Genomic DNA, 20,935 nt, shown 5'->3' on the forward strand with positions numbered 1-20,935 from the left:
TATGGATGCTAGGAGCATCTTATGTTCTAATGAGGCAACTGTTTGCTCACCCCTAGATAATTTCAGGATGGGTGTTTGTTGCCAGGAAGACCAAACTTTGATTAGCGGCTTAGAATGTTCAGCCAAGCCCCCAGCCTCTGGGGAGGGGGAAGGGCTAGAGTTTGAGTTAATCACCACTGTCCAAGGATTCAGTCACTTATGCCTAGGCAAGGAAACTCTATCCAAACCCCCCTAAACTCAGGATTCAGAGAGACCTATCAATGTGCTGGAAGGCTGTCATATCTGGACAGGTCATGGAAGTTCCTACCCTCTCACCCTCACTTTTTTTTTAATCCTCACCCAAGGATATGTTTTCATTTATTTTAGAGAGAGAAGACGGGGGGGGGGGGGTAGAGGGAGAGAGAAAAAGAGAGAAACATTGATGTGAGAGAGAAAACATTGATTGGTTGCCTCCCATAAGTGCCCCAACTGCAAACTGAGCACAAAACCTAGGTTTGTGCCCTGACTGGGAATCGAACCCAAAACCTTTTTGGTACACAGGACAATGCTCCAACCAGCTAGGGCTCCACTTGGCTGTTTCTGACTTGTATCTTTTACAATCAACCAATAATAATAAAGCATTTTTCTTAGTTCTAAGAGTGGTTCTATTGAGTTAACAAGCATGAGGATGTGTCTAGGGAAACTCCAAATTTGTAGTCGACGATGCAGAAATGTCAGTGACCTTGGCCTCCCTATTTTTAGCTAGCATCTGAAGTAAAGGCAGTCTTGTGAGACAGTCCTTAAACCATGGAGCCTGATGTTAACTCTGGGTAGTGTTAGAAGTGAATTGAACTGTAGGCCACCCATTTGGTGTCAGAGAGGTGAACAAATGGTTTTGAAAAACACACCACCTATTTGCTGTGAAGAGTTTTCCTTTTTTTCAATCTATCAACCTCACAAGTATTTCTAAGTTCCCCCCAACTGTCAACTCAGTTCAGGCAGAAAGACTAGAGGGAACTCAAGTTGCCTATTTCCCTCCCCCATGTCAGTTTGGTGCTGGTTAACTCTCAGTCATTTAGGCTCTGATGATACAGAATCTTTGAGGACAGTTCTTGTTAAGAACAGAATATTGTGGGCATATTTCAACCTAGCTATTTTTCTGTCTCTATTTCCAATTTTGGGAGACAGCAGTTTTCCCTGGAATTAGTGCTTTGATAGAGCTGAGTTGTTGATTTTAAGTTTGTTAGCTTTTTTCTGGTGAGGATAGGAATGTCACATTTTAAGCTCCTTACATGCCAGAGAAGATGATCAGAAGTCTCTGATTCCATTATTTAATGACTGCTGACATCTTTTTTTTTTTAATTAATTTTTGTTACAGATGTTTCTCCTTTTTCCCCCACTGATTTCCCCCTCCTCCCCACCCTGTCCCCAGCTTTGTTGTCCATGTCCATTGTTCATGCATACATGCATATAAGTTCTGTGGTTTATCTCTCTCCCACCACCCCCTCTTCTGGGGATTGTCAGTCTGTACCCCACTTCGTCTCTGGTACTACCCCATTCCTCAGACTGTTATGTTCATTATATTCCTCAAATAAATGAGATCATATGATACTTGTTGTTCTCTGTTTGGCTTGTTTCGCTTAGGATACTTTCCAGGTCCCTCCATGTTGTCTCAAAAGATAAGAGATTTTTCTTTCTTACAGCTGCATAGTACTCCATTGTGTATATGTACCACTGCTTTTTTATCCATTCGTCTACTGATGGACATTTGGGCTGTTTCCAGATCTTAGCTATTGTAAATAGTGCTGCTACGAACATGGGGGTACATATATTCTTTCTAATTGGTGTTTCAGGCTTCTTAGGGTATATGCCTAGAAGTGGAATCACTGGGTCAAATGGCAGTTCAATTTTTAATTTTTTGAGGTAACACCATATTGTTTTCCATAGTGGCTGTACCAGTTGCATTCTCACCAGCAGTGTACTAGAGTCCCCTTTTCTCCATAGCCTCACCAACACTTGTTGTTTGATGATTTGTTGCTGGCGGCCATTCTGACAGCTGTGAGGTGATACCTCATTGTTGTTTTAATTTGTATCTCTCTGATGATTAATGATGCGGAGCATTTCTTCATATGTCTCTTGGCCATTTGTATGTCCTATTTGGAGAGGTGTCTATTTAGTTCTTCTGCCCATTTTTTAATTGGGTTCTTTGTCTTCCTTTCGTTGAGTTGTATGAGCACTCTATATATATTGGAAATTAACCCCTTATCTGATATATCATTGGCAATTATGCTCTCCCATTCAGTGGGTTGCCTTTTCATTTTGATGACTGTATCTTTTGCTGTGCAGAAGCTTTTTAGTGCTGACAACTTTAAAAGCCTCATCCTCCTCCTTCCCCTTGTACTCCATATCTGTACAAGGTGATAAGAAAACCTGAGTGCTCACTCCATTAGCATTGGCAAGAGACTCAATCCTGGAAGTCCCTGCCCTACGTACAAAATCTCATCCTAGCCCCCCCACCCCCTGACATCAATTTTAAAAAATCTATGCTAGCCCTGGCCGGTTTGATTCAGCGGTTAGAGCATCGGCTGGCAGACCAGAGAGTCCTGGATTCAGTTCCCACTAAGGGCATGTACCTCAGTTGCGGTTCATCCCCAGCCCCCGTTGGGGTTGTGTCAGTGGCAACCAGTAGATGTGTCTCGTTCACATCCATGTTTCCCTCGCTCTTCCCCCCCCTCTCCCTCCTGCCCTATCTGAAGATAAATGCAAAAAAAATGTTGTCGGATGAATACATAAAAAAAAAAAGAAAGAAACCTAGGCCAGGCTCCTTTCCTTGCTCTCTCAAGGCATTTCCCACCTGCTTAAGAGGCCTGCCCTGCTCTCCCCAGACACTTCCATTATGGAAGCCATAAACCTTTTTATATATTCCTGGCAGCAATATGTTGTCAACCAAACCTAGACTGAGGGCTCACCTGACTCGGCAGGTGACCATAACAGTTATAGAAGAAGTAACATAGTGTGTATATATATCATATATATACACACACTTTACTTGATTTTTCTATTGATAAATACTCCAGATCTTTACATATCAATACATACCACCCTTTGTTTTTAAAAGGTACATATGATGATAAATTTATGTAACCCATTTTTCTAGACACGTGGCTTGTTACCAATTTCTGCTACCAAAACCATGAATGAAAACAGATTGCCACACTTTACAGGGCACACATATACAGATTATACTGTTTTCAAAACTGAATGTCTTCTTAAACATTTATTATCAAATATATTCAGAAAAGAATATACAAATTGTGTTATGGTATAATTTAGTAATATGAACACCCTTGAAATCATCATCAAGATTCATAAATGACCTGTGGGCAGTGGTGAGGGTTTCCTGACGTTCCCATCCCTGACTATCTCTGTCCTGCCCCATAGATGACCACTATCCTGATTCTTTATTCTTTATACCTTTGCCATCTATTATTTTTCACTAAGTGGTGTTCTTCATTTTTGCCTCCTTTGATCTTTCACCAAATGGATATTAAGGGGGTTCCTTGGGAAGTTTTCCGGTGGTTACTTTGCCCCATGTTTTCCGGTGGTTACTTTGCCACACATTCTGGCATCTGAGGCTTGGGGCCTGGTCTAGGACTGGGGGCTCAAACTTCCCTCCAAGTGCCCCTGAGACCACAGGACTCTAAAGTACCAGATGATGGGGGTGGGGGACGGAAGGGCAGATGTCTCTCTGCTGGAACTGGTCAAATATCAAAATGGAACCCAACTCATTATTACCTCTGGTGAGGTCACTTTTAAATGTCTGTATTTGTGAAGCGTCACAGTTCCATGAGCAACCTCATGGTTAAACGCAGCGTCGCCGCAAAAGGACAGATTCTGGCCCATTGCCAAGGCAACCTCAGCTCAGACTAAACCTTGGCCTGTTGTCACTCAGGCACGATAGGGCGGGGCCTTGCAGCAGTCCAATCAGAGGAGCCCTTGGTAACGTCTGTGGGGGTGGCGCCTTGATAATGGTGTGGACTGCGTGGATGGCGTGGACCGCGTGGACTGCTCGCTGGTAGCTCCTGGCTCCTGCCACGTTGTGGGTCCTCTCTCGCTTCTCTCAGAGGCCGGAGGCTACGACACATCCTCTGTGGCTGAGACCTGCACTTGCCGGGGAGGCAGTCGGAAGGTGGAAGGCCGGGAGCCCCAGAAACCCAGAAATGGTGAGTGGGCGGGGGCGCGTGTCAGGAGACCCGGCTGAGGAGCTGGTTGGAACCAGCGGCGGTGAGACACGGCCTCCCTGAGGTCACCCCGGACGGAGCCGGCGGCCCGGCCCGACTCGGCCGGGACAGAGCCCCCTCCGGCACGCAGCAAGGGGGCTCTTCCGGCAGCCCGGACCCCCCATCGCGGCGTGTGGTCGCGTCACCTCGACACTGTGTGGTGACCACGGCAAGGGTCATCAGAGGACAATCATGACTCAGTCTCCAGGCTTCTGCATGGAGGAGCTTGGTGTGTGGGGTCCCCAGTTCTTCCTTCTCCCCAAGGAACTCGTCTTCCCCCTTCCTTTTCCAATTGTGTGAGAAGCGAAGCCCCAAATGCACGACCCGGCCCCCTCAGCCTAACTCTCCGAGGGCTGGCAGTGAATCCCTAAATTTCCGGATCTTTCCCCGCTTTCCCAGACGCCATCTTCCCCTCCACACAGCATATTGTTAACTGCTTGTCTGCCGCGGTGCGTTTCTCCCTGCGCAGTGTGGAATCGCTTACCCTCGGAGCCACGATGGCTCTTCTCGAGGGTTTATTTGTGTGTCTATTTTACACGAGACGAAAGCAGGGAATAACCACCTGGGGTCTGTTGTGTGACCCCCCTTCCGCTCCCCCAGGACCTTTTCCTGTGGACAGACTTCCCAGGAAGTCTGTTGGGTTGATGTTCCTCCCGGGAAACTCCGGGGTGAGAGGTGCTTTCTGCACAGTTCCAGGTCAGTACTGCCCCTCCCGTTTGTCACTTTGAAAAGATGTATTCACTCGAAACAGTTTTTCAATAAATTAAACATTTTAAAAATCACTAGAGTTTGAGATACAATAAAAAGTATTTACAAAGTGGCAAGAAAGAGATGAATTTCAGAAAAAGGTATTTTAGTATTACATTAGTTAACATTTTTGCGTGCCCCCCCAATGGGTGTAGTAATATTCTGATGTCTGTTCTTGTCTTGACTTAGAACATCTAGAAGTGTTCCAAAATAATTATTTAAAATCACTTTCTTTTCTTTGACATAATAATTAACTGACATAATCATTTCTAATAGAAATGGGTATTTGTGGGTTTTCTTGTTGAACTAGTAAAAGTCCCCTACAACTTTCTTTCCTCCTTGCACAAAAACCATAAACAGTGGGTTTAACTGATTGTGGATTCTTAAATTCTTATAATTTAAATTATAAATGGTGGTCCAAAACATTGTGACTGGGGAGCAAAGGTCTGAGGCCAGTGCCTCCAAACTAAGCCCTCCCACCCCCCTTGAGGGGCAAAGGGGTTTTGTTAGGCCTAGATTTTTACATGTTGAGTTTTGCATCAGATATAGGTGCCCTCAGCGTGTAATTTGTGTATTGACAAAGTCTGTGTATAAGTACCACACTCTAACCAATTGTTCCACTGGGAGAAAGTATAGGAAGCTCAGGAATTATGTCTTCTGGACAAAAGGTTTATGAATTTGGGGATTCATTTGGATCAGACCCTTAAACTGAATCAGGCTGAGGGGTTCCTCACTTGTGAGAGCGAAATCCTGGGGAAGGGAGCATTTCTATGCTTACCGGAGAGGAGGGTGTATGGGGCTCCCAGAGTTCATTTCTAGGGCTGTTCAGGTGTCACCTACAGTCCTTACCCAGGGACTGACCCACTTCAGGGGTTCTAGCTCAACCTGGAGTGTCTATACTCCAAGCTTGGAAATGTGTTTAACTTTCTGAATGTAGGATTTTCTTCCTAAATCCAGGCTGCTTTTCTGAGCTTATTTTAATATTTGCATTTATTTCCTTTAGGTAACTTTATCTATTAAATATATCAGTCATTTAACTGTAGTTTTATTTATTTATGTATTTATTTTTGTTGATTTTGAGAGAGAGAGAGAGACATTGATTTGTTGTTCCATTTATTTGTTTATGTATTCATTAGTTGATTCTTGTATGTGCCCTGACCAGGGATCAAACCTGCAGCTTTGGCGTACAAAGCTCTAACCAACTGAGCTATGCAGCCAGAGCTGACAGTAGTTTCTTTTAGCAGTATACAATTTTATTTCCTGTGTGAGTATGTACGATTATTGATCTTGGGCTTTGAAAATATAAGTTGATTGAGAAATAAGTGTGTAAGGCAAGAAAATCCTGGAACTAAACACTTTTTGTTTCATTTTAGGCAACAGAATCTCGGGCTATGAAATGGGCATATATAAGTTCTCAGGCACTTTTCAGTTTAAGATCAGTTCTTATATGTGTATGCCCCTAGAGAACTTTGATATTTAAAAGCCTATACTATTCTTAAGGCAAATGAATTTCTATTTGAGTTGATATGAGAAAAACAACTCAAGCTTTTGTAATCTTTTGAAAATCCTAGTAGATGTCAGGGAGTAAATGCAAACTCCTAAACAACTCATTTCTGACAATATTCCTAATGTGAAATAAAGTGGAGAGATCAATTATGTCTCTTCCTAGTTAGAAAGAGATCTGAAATTTTTTAATTTTATGGTTTGCACTTTTATATTCATTCATGTTTAAGTAATTTAATCTTAGAATGATTTTCTGTATAGAAAGGTTAAAATTAAATTAGTGTTAAAGTAGCAAAAGTTAAAAACAAACTATTAAATAGTAAAATGCGGTATATATAAATTTCTGTTTATTTTAAATAGTGCATTTGAAGAATAAAAAGTAAACTAGATACTAATTTTTTGAAGTCTAGTAGTTTTTTAAGATATGAAATGATGAGACTTCTATTTTTTCAGAGCATTTTAGGTTTGCAGAAAAATTAATCAGAAAGAAGTTTCCACTTGACCCCTCTGTGGCCACACAGTTTGCACTGTTTGTCACATCTATTACTGTGTTATATTTGTTACAATTGAGGGACTAATATTGATGCATTAAAGTTCATTGTGTATATTAGTGTTGACTCTTTGTGTTATACAATCCATGGGTTTTAGCAAATGTATAATATCATATGACTGTTATCTCTATATCATATAGAATAGTTTTACGTCCCTCAAAATACTCTGTGTTTCACCTATCCATTCATCCCTTCTTCCAATCCCCAAATCTTTCACAAGTAAAGATCTTTTTAATGGCTCTTTCAAATTGTCACATACGTGGAATCATACAGTATGTAGCCTTGTCAGAGTATCTTCTTTCACTTAGCGATATACTTTTACGTTTTCTCTTTGTCTTTTCATGGCTTGATACATGTTTTATTTTTACATAAGTATACTGTTGATATTAGATAAATTCATTCAATCTTACCCAGCTTGATCATACACAGAATTATTTTTCTCAGGATTTCTTTTCACAAACCTTGTACAACTGTCCTAGTAATTTTCTCAAAAATTTATTTTTATACTTTATACCTTCTTTTACTGAAAACATATTTTTTCTTGCATTCAAAGTTGTTTCCTTTACTTTTCCTAGTATTTTCAATTATATATATTGGATTCTCTACCTTTAAAAACCTCAATTGTGAACTGATACATCAGTTTTTATTTTTAGGTTGGCAAATTTATGAATATACTTCATAATTTCAAGAAACATGTACCCCTTATAATAATAGTATAATCTTTCAGTATGACACACTTACTAACAAACCCAAATTTATCTTTTAGTTTCTCTGTAATAAGCCAATTATTTTCAGTATTTTATCTTAATTTGAAAATGATCTGAATGTTCAGTTAATTTAGCTAGCAAAACCTTAAAGTTTCAAGTTGGCAAAAGATTTTAGGAAACTATTTTTAAGTACATATAATAATTGCTAAAAAGTTTCACCTGAAAACTTTTTGTCCATACCTACATCTTTTTATTTTACTTGTTCTCAATAATATGTTTAGATTACGCACAAATATTTTATGAGATGTTAAACTAAGTCATCCATCTATTCGAAGTTATTTTTGTTGATAAATTTGGAATCCTAGGTAGATAAAAGCATTATGTTGAAATCTGATAACTCTAAAGACCTACTTTAATTAACTTTAATACCAAGTGCCTAAAAAACATTTGGGCTAGTTTCTCTTGTATTTCTTAATTTATATAAGTGTCTCATTTTTAAGTTAATTAAACAGAGCTTTTTACAAACCAATTTTGTTAATACGCTCTGAAGGTAAACACACATCCACATATATAGTTAGATGCAACCAGAGACCTGATAGTTGTGATTTTAAAATTTCATCCATGAGACACAATAAGGCAAGATGTTCAATAATTGATCACAGTTGGAACAAGTTAAGTTTACTTGTTCAGATGGCTAAGTCTCTTACTAATTTTAGAGAAGACCTTTAATATTTGTATTTGTCCATGACAATTTTCAAGAAAGCAGGCACAGGGTGGCAGGGGTGGGGGAACCTTTTCAGTTACTTGTGCTTTTTAAAAAGGCTCTCCTTCCATTTGTTTCCCTTTGGTTTGTTTAGTCTTAGGCAGTGGGCTGTGTTTACATTTCTGATTGTCTGCAGGAGGGCCTGGGGAGTTGCTGAGGAAGCTTTAAAAATCCTCATGAGCCCTGGCCAGTTTGGCTCAGCAGTTAGAGCATCAGCCTGCGGTCCCGAGAGACCCGGGTTTGATTTCCACTAAGGGCACGTACCTTGGTTGAAGTTTGTCCCCAGCCCTGGTTGGGTCGTGCGGGTGGCAGCCACTCGATGTGTCCCTTTCATGTCAATGTTTCTCTCTCTCTCTTCCTCTCTCTCCTTCCCACTCTATCTGAACAAAAAATGGAAAAATGTCCTTGAGTAAAGATAAAAAAAAAATCCTTATGAAAGTAGACTGAAGCTGGCCACTAGGTGTGCTGCATCAGGGGCCACCTGGGAGATGCAGGTCAAGGTTAGCTGCCTCCTTTGCTCAACCCAGGGTGCCCTGGCACAAACTACAAAGCAATCTGTGGGTGGCTGCTACTTGTGCTGGGCTTGGAGGTGCCCAGGAGAGGCCAAGCTGCAAACCAAGTCTGACTGCTGCTAGTTCTGGGCTCAGAGCCACTGAGCAAGAGTTACAGAGCATGCAGAGGCCAGAAGCTGCTTGTTTGAGGTTTGTGAACCTCTGAGAAGTTTTAAGAAAGCATGAGCCAAGACAGGCCATTTGTATGGAAAAGCTACTGGAAACAGCTTGGGTGAATCACCAGGGTAGGGAGACAGTGTTAGTCAGTTTGATGGAGACTCAGATATGGCACCCAGCTGCTGCTCTGTGGGGTGAGTGAACAGTGCCTCTGCCAGCACTTCTGTCTGGGAGAAAGCTGTCCCTCCAGCCCTCACCCTGACGCCAGACAGTTCAGTTCATGCCAGTATACCCTGGTGTCTTTTGAGCTGCTGCCCCTGTGCTGGAGCTCAGAAGGAGTGAGTCCAAGTAAGTCGGAGCACCAGTTCTTTAAGAGGAACATCTGGGACTACGGCAACCTTCTGTCTCCCTCAGCGACTATCCCTGCTGGTTTTCACAACCAGAAGTTATAGGGACTTCCCTTCCTGGCACTGGAACACTGCCTGGGCTGGGCTGGTGTGGACTGGGACCCTTCACTCATCAAGGGGAATCCCTGCAGCCAAGATATCTCTCCTGGTTTTTAACGGCCACACGCAGACATGGGACCAGCTGGTTTCGTGTCTGTGCCCCTCCTACCAGTCTTGATGTAGCTTCTTTTTTATACCCTTAGTTGTAGGATTTCTGTACAGCTAGATTTGAAGTGGTTCTGAATGATGGTTGTTCTGTAATTCAGTTGTAATTTTGATATGGTTGTAGGAAGATGCAAGTACCATGTTTGCCTACTCCTCCATCTTCACCAGAAACCTGATGAATTTCTCACTCTTTTTTTTTTGCATCCTCACTGGAGGACATTGTTGCATTTATCTTCAGATGGAGTGGGAGGGAGAGAGAAAGAGAAACATTGATGTGAGAGAGACATATCAACTGGTTGCCACCCACACGACCCCAACTGGGCTGGGGACAAACTGCAACCAAGGTACGTGCCCTTAGCAGGAATGAAACCTCGGACTCTCTGGTCCTCAGGCTGACGCTTTAACTGCTGAGCCAAACTGGACAGGGCCGAATTTCTTTTAACAGTTCTTACAAAACACGTATATTGATGTCAAATTCTTTAAGTTTTTGTCTCAGAAAGTCTTTATTTCTTCTCTACTTTTTGTTGTTGTTAATCCTCACCTTAGGATATATTTTTTTCCGTTATTTTTCGAGAGAGTGGGTGGGAAGGAGGAGGGGGGAGAGAGGGAGAAACATTGATATGAGAGAGACACATGGATTGGTTGCCTTCTGCACACACCCCACCAGGGGCCGGGGACTGAACCTACCATCCAAGTACATACCCTTGACCAGGAATCAAACCACAACCCTTTGGTGCATGAGCTGGCATTCTAACCACTGAGAACACTGGCCAGGGCCTCCTCCACTTTAAAAAAAATTTTATTGACTGATTTTAGAGAGAGGGAAGGAGGGAGAAGAGAGAGAGAGAGAAATCACCATCATCTTGTTTCACTTATTTATACATTTCATTGGTTGCTTCTTGTATGTTCTCTGACCAGGTACCAAACCTATAACCTACGTATTGGGATGACGCTCTAACCCACTGAGCTACCCAGCCAGAGCACTTCTTCACTTCTGAAGAATCATTTTACTTGACACAGAATCGTAGGATAGTGGTTTTTTACTTTCAGCACTTGATATTTTACTTCACTCTTTTGCTTGCATGGTCTCTGGAAAAAAGCCTGATTTCATTCTTATCCTTGTTTCCATAAATTTAAAGTTTATTTATTTTTAATTGTTTTCTTTATTAATTTTAGAGAGAGAGGAAGGGAGAGGGAGAGACAGAAACATTGATGAGAGAGAACATCAGTCGGGTGCCTCCTGCATGCCCCCCACTGGGAAGTTGGCCCACAGCCCGGGCATGTGCCCTGACCAGGTATTGAACCAGTAACCTCTCGGTGCATGGGTCAACACTCAACCACTGCGCCACACAAGCCGGGCTAAGGTTTATTTTTCATCTCTGGTTTCATTCAGTAAATTCTCTTTGGTTTTTATTTATCTCCAGTTTGAATATGATATACTTATGTATGCATTTTTTGGTGTGTGTGTGTGTTTTTCCCCATGTTTTGTGCTCTCTTAGCCTACTGGATCTATAGATTTCTGTCTTACTACTGTTAGGAGAATCTCAGTGACCATCACTTCACTTATTCTTTCTGTTCTATCATGTATTCCCATTAAGTGTATTTTATACCTGTCATTTTACAGTGATAATTATCCCAAAGTCCTTGGATATCATGTTCTTTTTTGTTCTTTGCATTAGGCCCTGGTGAAATACATTGTTTTGAGGACAGGATTTGTTAAAAATAGAATATTTTAGTCATATTTCAAAATAACTTTTTTTTTTTTTTTGCCCAGCTGGTGTGGCTCAGTCATTGAGCATCGACCCATGTACCAAGAGGTTGCTGGTTCAATTACCAGTCAGGGCACATGCCCAGGTTGTGGGCCAAGACCCAGTGGGGGGCATGCAGGAGGCGGCCAGTTCTTGTTCTCTCTCATTGATGTTTCTGTCTCTCCCTCTTCCTTCCCCTTTCTCTAAAATCAATAAACTAAAAATATTTAAAAATACTTTTTTTTTTCCTGTGCTCAGTTTTGGAGACAATGTTTTCCCCATGTTCTCAATTATCTGATGGATCTAAGAAGGGTTGTTTAAGTTTCTTGCTTTTTTCTTGTGAGGTTGGGAGCAATGTCTTCTGTGTTCACTATATGACAGACAAACCTCTGACTCCAGTTTTTGATGACTGACTGCTGACAGGTTTGAAGCCTCATCCCTCCTTCTTGTGCCCCATGTCTGTAAGAAAGCCCTGTGCTTCCTCCTTTGGTGGTGGCAGGAGATTCAATCCATGCCCTGTATGTAACCCCACAACCTCCATTTAAAAAAAAATCCATGTACTTTTCCTTGTTCTTTCAAGCCATTTCATGCTTTGGGATTACTGCCTTACTCCCCAGAGACCTCAGTGAAGGAAGTTATAAACCCTTTCGTACCCCTTGGCAGTGTGTGGTGTCATCAGCTTAGGGATTCCTGTATTCAAGGGTGGGTTACTATGCTCCTGTGCACCCCAGGGGAGCTCAAAAATGAGAGAAGTTGGGAGGGCTACCTCTAGAGTGACTGGTCAGGAAACGTCCTCCTGTAATTAGAAAATGGAGATTTTGTGTTCTTTTGGAGGGAAGCACTGCAAAATTCCTTATATATTTTACAATTATGGGCAGTCTATCAAAGCATTGTGGACTTCAGTGAATTCCCTTACACTGCGCAACTCTTAACCTGTTCTTCCAGGTCAGCAGGAGCCAGGCACATTGTTAGGGTTTAACCAAAAGAGCTCTTCTAGCACCTTATAATCTCAATGTATGTGCTGAACACTGGTGTGAAGCAGCCCTGAGGCCTTTGTATAGGATGTTTGTGGAGGTTTATGTCGTCCTGCCTTTTTATTTATTTATTTTTTTCTTTTCTTTTTAATTGTCTCTTCCTAAGAGAACCCTGATTAAATAAAATTCCATCATTGCAGTTTCTCAAAGTACCACACACCTCCCCTTTAGAGCACTTGCCACAGTTGCAGTTTTATACTTGAATGTGTTAATTATTTATTTGATTGTTTGATTAATGCCTATCCCACTCACCCAACTGTAGGCTCCATGAAGGCAGGGGGCATGGCTGTTTTTCCTTACTACTTTAGCTCCAGCATCTAGTGTAATGCTTGATGCTAAATATAGGCTCAAAACTTATTTGCTGACTGAGCTAATTCAGATTTTAGGAAAAGTCTTCTTTTAGGATTTGAACCCAAATCCTGAGTTTCAACTTGGAATTATAATCAGGAAAAAAATGGATGGCATTTTAAATGATTATTCTAACATGTTTGAGTTGGAAAATGTATAGAATGCCTTAACTTATTTAAAACCAAAACCCTTAAGACTCCAGTTAGATAAAAAGAGACAAGTTAGAAAAATAGTAAAAGGAGGAGAGCTCAGAAAAACTATAAATAGTGAGCTACTGCAATTTAACACAAAATGTATCTCTGGTCCTTGTAAATGTGAGATTAGACAGGGAAGCCAGTGGATTATTTCTATAGCAGGAGCTCCCACTTGATCCCAAGAAATGGACTTCTCTGTATTTGCTTCTAGTCATCTTGAAGGATCTGATTTTTCTAGGGCAGTGGTTCTCAACCTTCCTAATGCTGCAACCCTTTAATACAGTTCCTCATGTTGTGGTGACCCCCAACCATAAAATTATTTTTGTTGCTACTTCATAATTGTAATTTTGCTACTGTTATGAATCACCATCGAAAATATGTGTTTTCCGATGGTCTTAGGCGACCCCTGTAAAAGGGTCATTCGACCCCCAGGTTGAGAACCACTGTTCTAGGGCATCTGAGCCGTTGTCCTGCCTTATGGTAAGTTGTCTGACCCTGACTTCTGAGTAACTTCTAGTTCCATGAAATAGAACCAATGGGAAAACTGAGCCTGTGCTAAATATTACAAGAGTTAAAAGGACTACTTCTTCACAAGAATATGATCATTTAGTCAGCTGGATCTGGCTACTTCTAATGGCCTGGAAAACTTCAGGCTCACAGGCCAATTAATACTTGTTATAAGATGGATTTCCACAGGCGGCCTAGACTCTTATGTTTGGTGATGGGAGTTGAAGAAAAAGCTTCCAGTTTTTCACTATGTTTTTTATTCATTAAAACTTCATGTAGATTTAACCCTGTACATCATGAAGTGCTGAGTTAAGTAGTAAGGAGATGAGATTTTCTTCATAAGGAATTGAGGTGCTTAAAATGATATTTGTTTCATTTGTGTAGCATTTCTCTCATTTCTCTGAGGTTCTGTAGACTCTGCCATTAGACAGCAATACTATTTAAAATGATCTTAGCAAAAATGCATAAATAATTTGCATGTGTTCATGATGCTGTTAATTTATGAGGAAGTAAGTGTGAACAGAGTAAGTTTCTGATGACCAAGACATAAAATAAATGTTTGGAGACCACAGAATCATATTGAATATAAATCCCCAGTACTGTCAGATTCATGCATCCTACTGTGCATATATTTGTAATGTTTTAGGACTCAGTGACCTTTGAGGATGTGGCTGTGAACTTCACCCTGGAGGAGTGGGCTTTACTGGATCCTTCACAGAAGAAACTGTATAGAGATGTGATGAGGGAAACCTTCAGGAACCTGACCTCCATAGGTAAGGATGATGACATTCTTACTTAATTTGTCAATTAGAGAACAGGTATTTTTTTTTATTATTGTTTTTGCTGCATCCCGAAAGTTTTGACATGTAATATTGTCATTCTCATTTGTCTCTTTTGGTTTTTTTGTTTTTTAATATTTTTATTGATTTTTAGAGAGAGAGGAAGGGAGAGGGAAAGATAGAAACATCAATGAGAGAGAAACATTGATCAGCTGCCTCCTGTTTGCCCCCTACTGGGGATCAAGCCTGCAACCCAGGCATGTGCCCTGACCAGGAATTGAACCAGTGACCTCTTGGTGCATGGGTTGATGCTCAACCACTGAGCTATACCACTCAGACTGTCTCTTTTTTAAAATATGCTTTTACTGATTTTTTTATAGAAAAAGGAAGAGAGAGATAGAAACATTGATGTGAGAGAGAAATATCGATTGACTGCCTTCTCCACGCCCCCTACTGGGGATCCAGCCTGCAGCTTGGGCATGTGCTCTGACCAGGAATGGAACTGGGACCTCTCAGTACATGGGACGACGATCAATCCACTGAGCCACACCAGCTTGGCATGCCTCTATATTTTGATTTCATCTTTTATTTCTTCTTTGACCCCATCATTTTTTTAGGAGCATGTTGTTTAATCTCCACATATTTGTGAGGTTTTGTTTTGTTTTGCTTTCTTTTTGCAGTTGATTACTAATTTCAAAGCATTGTGGTTAGAGAATATGTTGGTATGAGTTCAGTCTTTTTAAATTTGTTGAGGCTAGTTGGGTCATATGTGACCCAACATATGATCTACCCTTGAGAATGTTCCATGTACACTAAAGAAGGATGTATATTGGTGTCCTGGGATGAAAGGCTCTGTAAATGTCAATTATGTCCATTTGGTCTAATGTGTCATTTAAGGCTGATATTTCTTTTTATTTTAATCATCACCTGAGGATATTTTTTTCATTTACCTTCAGAGTGTGTGAGGGAGGAAGGGAAAGAAAGAGAAAGAAACATTGATATGAGAGAGACATATCAACTGGCTGCCTCTCACACAACCTCAACTGGGGCCGGAGACAAACTGCAACCAAGATAGGTGCCCTTAGCAGAACTGATCCCAGGACTCTGTGGTCTGCAGGCCATCACTCTAACTGCTGAGCCAAACCGACCAGGGCTGGTTTATTCTTAATCTCTTTTATTGAATTCTTCATCTCCAGAATTTCTGTTTGGTTCTTTTTTATTTTTATTTTTATTTTTTATTATGTTTTCCCAAGGATTATTTTTCCATTGATTTCTTTAGATAGAGTGGAAGGTGGTGGGGAGGGGGGAGAGAAACATCAGTGTGAGAGAGACTCATCAATTGCACAACCCTGACCAGGGCCAGGGATCGAACCTGCAACCCATGTACATGCCCTTGACTGGAAATCGAACCTACAACCCTTTGGTCCACGGGCCAATGCTCTAACCTCTGAGCCAAACCAGCCAGGGCTATTTGGTTCTTTTTTAAAGTTTCGGTCTCTTTGGTAAAGTACTTTTTTTGTTCAGTGGTTTATTTTTTAGTTCATTAAACTGCCTATCAATGTTTTCTTTGAACTCATTGAGTTTTTTCAGAATTGCAGTCTTGAATTTGCTGTCATTTAAGTCACATATTTCCATGCCTTTAAGTTTATTTTCTGAAGATTTTTTATTTTCTTTCTGAGCTGCCTCATTACCTTGATTATTCATGGTATTTGATGGATTTTTTTCCTCTCTCTGGGCATCTATGTATGAGTGGCACTTCTCTAGGAAATTCATAAGAAGAAGTCTTTCTTTTTTTTTTGGTATGTGCCCCTAGCAGGAACCGAACCCAGAACTCCTACGCTCCAACCACTGAGCCAAACCGGCCAGGCAAGAAGTTGTTTTTCTATTGTTTTTAATAGGTGACTGAAGCACGGATTTTTAGTTCTTTTGCACTGCTCTGGCTTTTCAGATCTCTGCCGGGTGGTGGAAAAATGTCCTGTGTTCCCTGGGAAGGTGGGCATCTCCTCTATGCTCAGGTCACCTTGGTCTCAGAGGACCAACCCTGTGGGGAAATGTGTGTGATGGGGTTCCAGATCTGTGAAATCCCAGTGCTGTCCCCTATAGCCAGACACTCCTGGCAGTGTAGCCGTGATGGGTAGGGGTGGTATGAGTTGGGGGGGAAGCTTGCCACTACCTTTGCTGCTTTACTATCCCAGTAATGGTAACTGGCAGACCTCAGCAGCCTTCCCTCTGTATCTCCACCCAATCTTGGAATTAGTCAGAGTATGCCTGTTGCTCAGGACAAGAATGTTTCTGCAGTACCAGTTCTCAGGTTTGCAGGTAATGTGCTCTGCAACCTGACACTCACTGCTATAGCTTCTTCTGGGGCCTGCTGCTAGCTCTGGAAGGATGAGGGGAGGGGAGGCAACCAGGCTCCATGGCTTTGTTTCTCTGTCTGGAATGCCGGTTGCCAGATAACTGTGGCCATACCTCTGTGCTTCATCCTTGCCCAGGTCACTGAGTTCTGCCACAGCATGTACTGACCAGTCCTGCAGGAATGCTCACTGCATCTCTCTGCTCCTCCCTGCTGAAGGGAGTGCCTGTGGCAACCTGACTCCTCCTCTCTCGGCTGAGACTCCCAGTGGGCTTGAGCTGCAAGCTCTGGGCTTCATCCCTGGCACCATCTCAGATCTTCTGTCTTCCCACCTTTACAGTTTGCTCCCACTTGCCTACCTTTATATGTTCAATGCTCAGATCTCAGACGTGTTTGTGCATTGAGCTAGGAATATTTTGGTGAATTATAGCTGTTTAAATTGTTGAAACTTCAAAGGGAGAGACCAAGGGGACCTCTCACACCACCATTCTTCTGACCAAGAACAAGTATTTCTTGCATATCAGTGTTGTTTCAAGATGTGGAAAAAGGAATATATTAATAAATGAACTAAGCATGATCACAGTTCATCATGGACTTAGAATCTAATAATTTTTCTCTAATTTTTAATAATTTGGATTTTTTTTAGGTCTGCATTTAGGGAAAAAATGGGAAGATCATAACATTGAAAATCAGTACAAAACCCAGGGGAGAAAACTACGGTGAGTCACTCAATAAACAGCATTGTTGCACATGAGAATTCTAGTATGTCATGAATTTTTAAAAACAAGCAAATAAAGCAACTTCTACTTCAAATTTATTTACCTTTAACCTCATATATTAATATCACTGTTTTCATTATAGCTATGGTCAAGTCCTCTTACAGAGCATTCAGTATATTGAAACAATCAGAAAGGACAGAAAATCTTCACTTTTGTTGTAAATTATAAAAATGTAATTCAGGTACCCTACTAATAAAGAGGAAATTAACCAAGAAATTATTAATAATGCTTCTCATTTTTTACAGAAGTGATATGGTAGAAAAACTCTATGAAGGCAAAGAAGGAAGTGATTATGGAAAAACCATCAGCCAAATTCCTGATCTTAATCTGAACAACAGAACTTCTTCTGGAGTAAAATCATTTAAATGTAGTGTATGTGGAAAAGTCTTTGTGCGTCATTCATCCCTTAATAGACACATCAGATCTCACACTGGACACAAACCTTATGAGTATCATGAATATGAAGATAAGCCATATAAATGTAAGGAATGTGGGAAAGCCTTCAGTTACCACAAATCTGTTCACAGACATGAAAGGACTCACACTGGAGAGAAACCCTATGAATGTAAGGAATGTGGGAAAGCCTTCACGTGGCTCACAACCTTTCGAAGACACATGATAACCCACACTGGTGATGCTCCTTACAAATGTAAAGAATGTGGGAAAGCCTTTAGTTGTTCCACTTCGTTTCGAGCACATGAAAGAACTCACACTGGAGAGAAACCTTATGAATGTAAACAGTGTGGTAAATCCCTGCGATCTCCTCTTGGTTTACGAATACATGAACGAAATCACACTGGAGAAAAACCCTATGAATGTAAGCAATGTGGTAAAGCACTCAGTTGTCCCAGTTCTTTTCGAAGACATGAAAGGACTCACACTGCAGAGAAACAATATGAATGTAAACAGTGTGATAAAACCTTCAGTTCTCCTCTAGGTTTACGAATACATGAAAGAATTCACACTGGAGAGAAACCCTATGAATGTAAGGAATGTGGTAAAGCCTTCATTTCTCTCTCAAGCATTCGGACACACATGATAACACACACAGGAGAAGGACCTTATAAATGTAAGGAATGTGGGAAAGCATTCATTTGTCCCAGTTCTTTTCGATCACATGAAAGGACTCACACTGGAGAAAAACCATATGAATGTAAACAGTGTGGTAAAACCTTCAGTTGGCCCAGTTCCTTTCGAATTCATGAAAGAACACACACTGGAGAGAAGCCCTATGAATGTACAGAATGTGGGAAAGCCTTCATTTATCGTACAACCTTTCAAGGACACATGAGAAAGCACACTGGAGAGAAACCCTACAAATGTAAAGTATGCGGGAAAGCCTTCATTTCTTCCTCAAGTGTTCGAACACACATGATAATGCATACTGGTGTTGGACCTTATAAATGTAAAGAATGTGGGAAAGCCTTCAATTTTCCCAGTTCATTTCGAATACATGAAAGAACTCACACTGGAGAGAAGCCTTATGAGTGTAAACAATGTGGTAGAGCCTTCAGTTGTTACACATCATTTCGAACACATGAAAATACTCATACTGGAGAGAAACCCTATGAATGTAAAGAATGTGGAAAAGCCTTCATTTATCGTACTACCTTTCGAGGGCACGTGAGAATGCACACTGGTGAGAAACCATACAAATGTAAAAACTGTGGGAAAGCCTTTAGTCGTCCCAGTTCCTTTAGAAGGCATGAAAAATCTCATACTAAATAAAAACCTTGAATCTAAGCAATGTGGAAAAAGACATCAATTGACCTTCATCCTTACATGTGAAAACTCCCACTGGAATGAAATCCTGTAAATATAATATGAGAAAGCCTGATACAAATTAATCTATGTATACTCTTCCAGAAAACTATAAGATGAAAGAATTATTATAAAAGTTGTAAATATATTGTCTTTATCAGTGCCTCATTTTTAAAGTGGACCTCTGAACTGTGGATATTTACTACTTCCAAAAATGAACATTGAGGCAATACTCTTCTAGCAATACTGCCTGAGATTAATGGGTGTTTTCTCTTTACATCAGTTAATAACATTTTTCTCTTTCCATTTTGGAGACCCTTTGACCTATAGGTAAATTGAAGTGTATCTCTAATATGCAGGTAGGTTTAATTTTTATTTTTCCATTGTTTTGTAAATAAGGAACTATTGATAAATATTTTGGTATTTGTTGGGATTTTCCTGTTGGCCTCCTGTGCCAAGTACTGGATATCCCTTACCCATCATATATTCCATCCTTCTTATGAGAAAACCTACGCTTTTGTTTTGTCCAAAAGACCCTTATTTCATTTTCCTTGCCAATAAAAGATGGCATAAATTTGTAAATATTGCAAAGTTTATCATAGAGTATAGTCTTATGTGAGACAGTTGACCCTCAAACAATGCAGATGTTAGGAGTGCTGACCTCCCACACAATTCAAAGTCTGAGGATAACCACAGCCAGCCCTCTACACACACAAATTCCCAGCTGCAGAGTTGATGTTTGAACTGTGTGAGTCAGTTGAAATAAATTCATGAATAAGTGGATCTGCACAGTTCAAACCCATGTTGTTCAAGGGTCAACTTTGCTCTTTGTCATTCCGTGGGATAGCATTTTAATAATAGACTGTGTTAAGACAGACCTGTTATTGGACAATAAAAAGTAGAATTGGAGATGGCCTTCCTAAATTGTGTTTTGTCACCTGGGTTATGTGACATTTTCTAGGATCTCTTTTATGGTTCCATGTTAGCTACAGCCGAGGAGAAGAAAGACCAGGACAAATCAGAGTAATCAGATGATGACATGGGATTTGACTTGTTTGATTAGAGTCTTGTTCCCCTGCATATAAAACCCATTTTACATTTAAAAATAACTGTTCTGTGTTAGAACTCACCTATAGTCTCACTTGCGTGAGCTTTGGAATGCAGAAGGACAGGAGGCATCAGTCAGGCTTTGGAGCCATATAGGGAGGGAGACCGATGCACAGGAGCTTTAAGGACACCTGCTTCTAGCCTATTTTTCTGATTCCTTGCTCTACCAATCAAGAGTAGCCTCACCCAGCCCTGGCCAGTTTGGCTCAGTGGTTAGAGCGTTGGCCTGCAGTCCCGAGAGACCCAGGTTCTGTTCCTGCTAAGGGCGCGTTCTTCAGTTGCGTTTGTCCCTGGCCCTAGTTGGTCGTGTGGGTGGCAGCCACTCCATGTGTCCCTTTCATGTCGATGTTTCTCTGTCTCTCTGCCTCCCATTCTATCTGAACAAAAAATGGAAAAATGTCCTCGGGTGAGGATAAAAAAAAAAGTAGCCTCACCCACTCGGTGTGGCTCAGTTGGTTGAGCGTCTTCCCATGCACCAAGAGGTTGCTGGTTCAATTCCCGGCAGGGCATATATGC

At 41.1% G+C, this 20,935-nt stretch overlaps 1 protein-coding gene across 1 annotated transcript; it reads left to right on the forward strand.

The window, feature by feature from the left end:
* The first annotated feature begins 4,042 nt into the window (after nt 1–4,042).
* Nucleotides 4,043–20,625, forward strand: LOC118615776 (zinc finger protein 709-like). Its single transcript, XM_036240987.1, has 4 exons — nt 4,043–4,202; nt 14,287–14,413; nt 17,419–17,491; nt 17,797–20,625. The coding sequence occupies exons 1-4, from the start codon at nt 4,200–4,202 to the stop codon at nt 19,277–19,279; spliced, it is 1,686 nt and encodes a 561-aa protein (XP_036096880.1). The 5' UTR covers nt 4,043–4,199; the 3' UTR covers nt 19,280–20,625.
* Nucleotides 20,626–20,935: the final 310 nt, after the last annotated feature.

Source organism: Molossus molossus, unplaced genomic scaffold (assembly GCF_014108415.1).
Source record: "Molossus molossus isolate mMolMol1 unplaced genomic scaffold, mMolMol1.p scaffold_m16_p_4, whole genome shotgun sequence".
Taxonomy (NCBI): domain Eukaryota; kingdom Metazoa; phylum Chordata; class Mammalia; order Chiroptera; family Molossidae; genus Molossus; species Molossus molossus.

Bases quoted from the DNA above. Each gene is read 5' to 3' on its own strand.
- LOC118615776 (XM_036240987.1), top strand. The intron at 14,414-17,418 runs GTAAGGATGATG...GATTTTTTTTAG, and splicing joins CAGGAACCTGACCTCCATAG to GTCTGCATTTAGGGAAAAAA. The intron at 17,492-17,796 runs GTGAGTCACTCA...CATTTTTTACAG, and splicing joins ACCCAGGGGAGAAAACTACG to AAGTGATATGGTAGAAAAAC.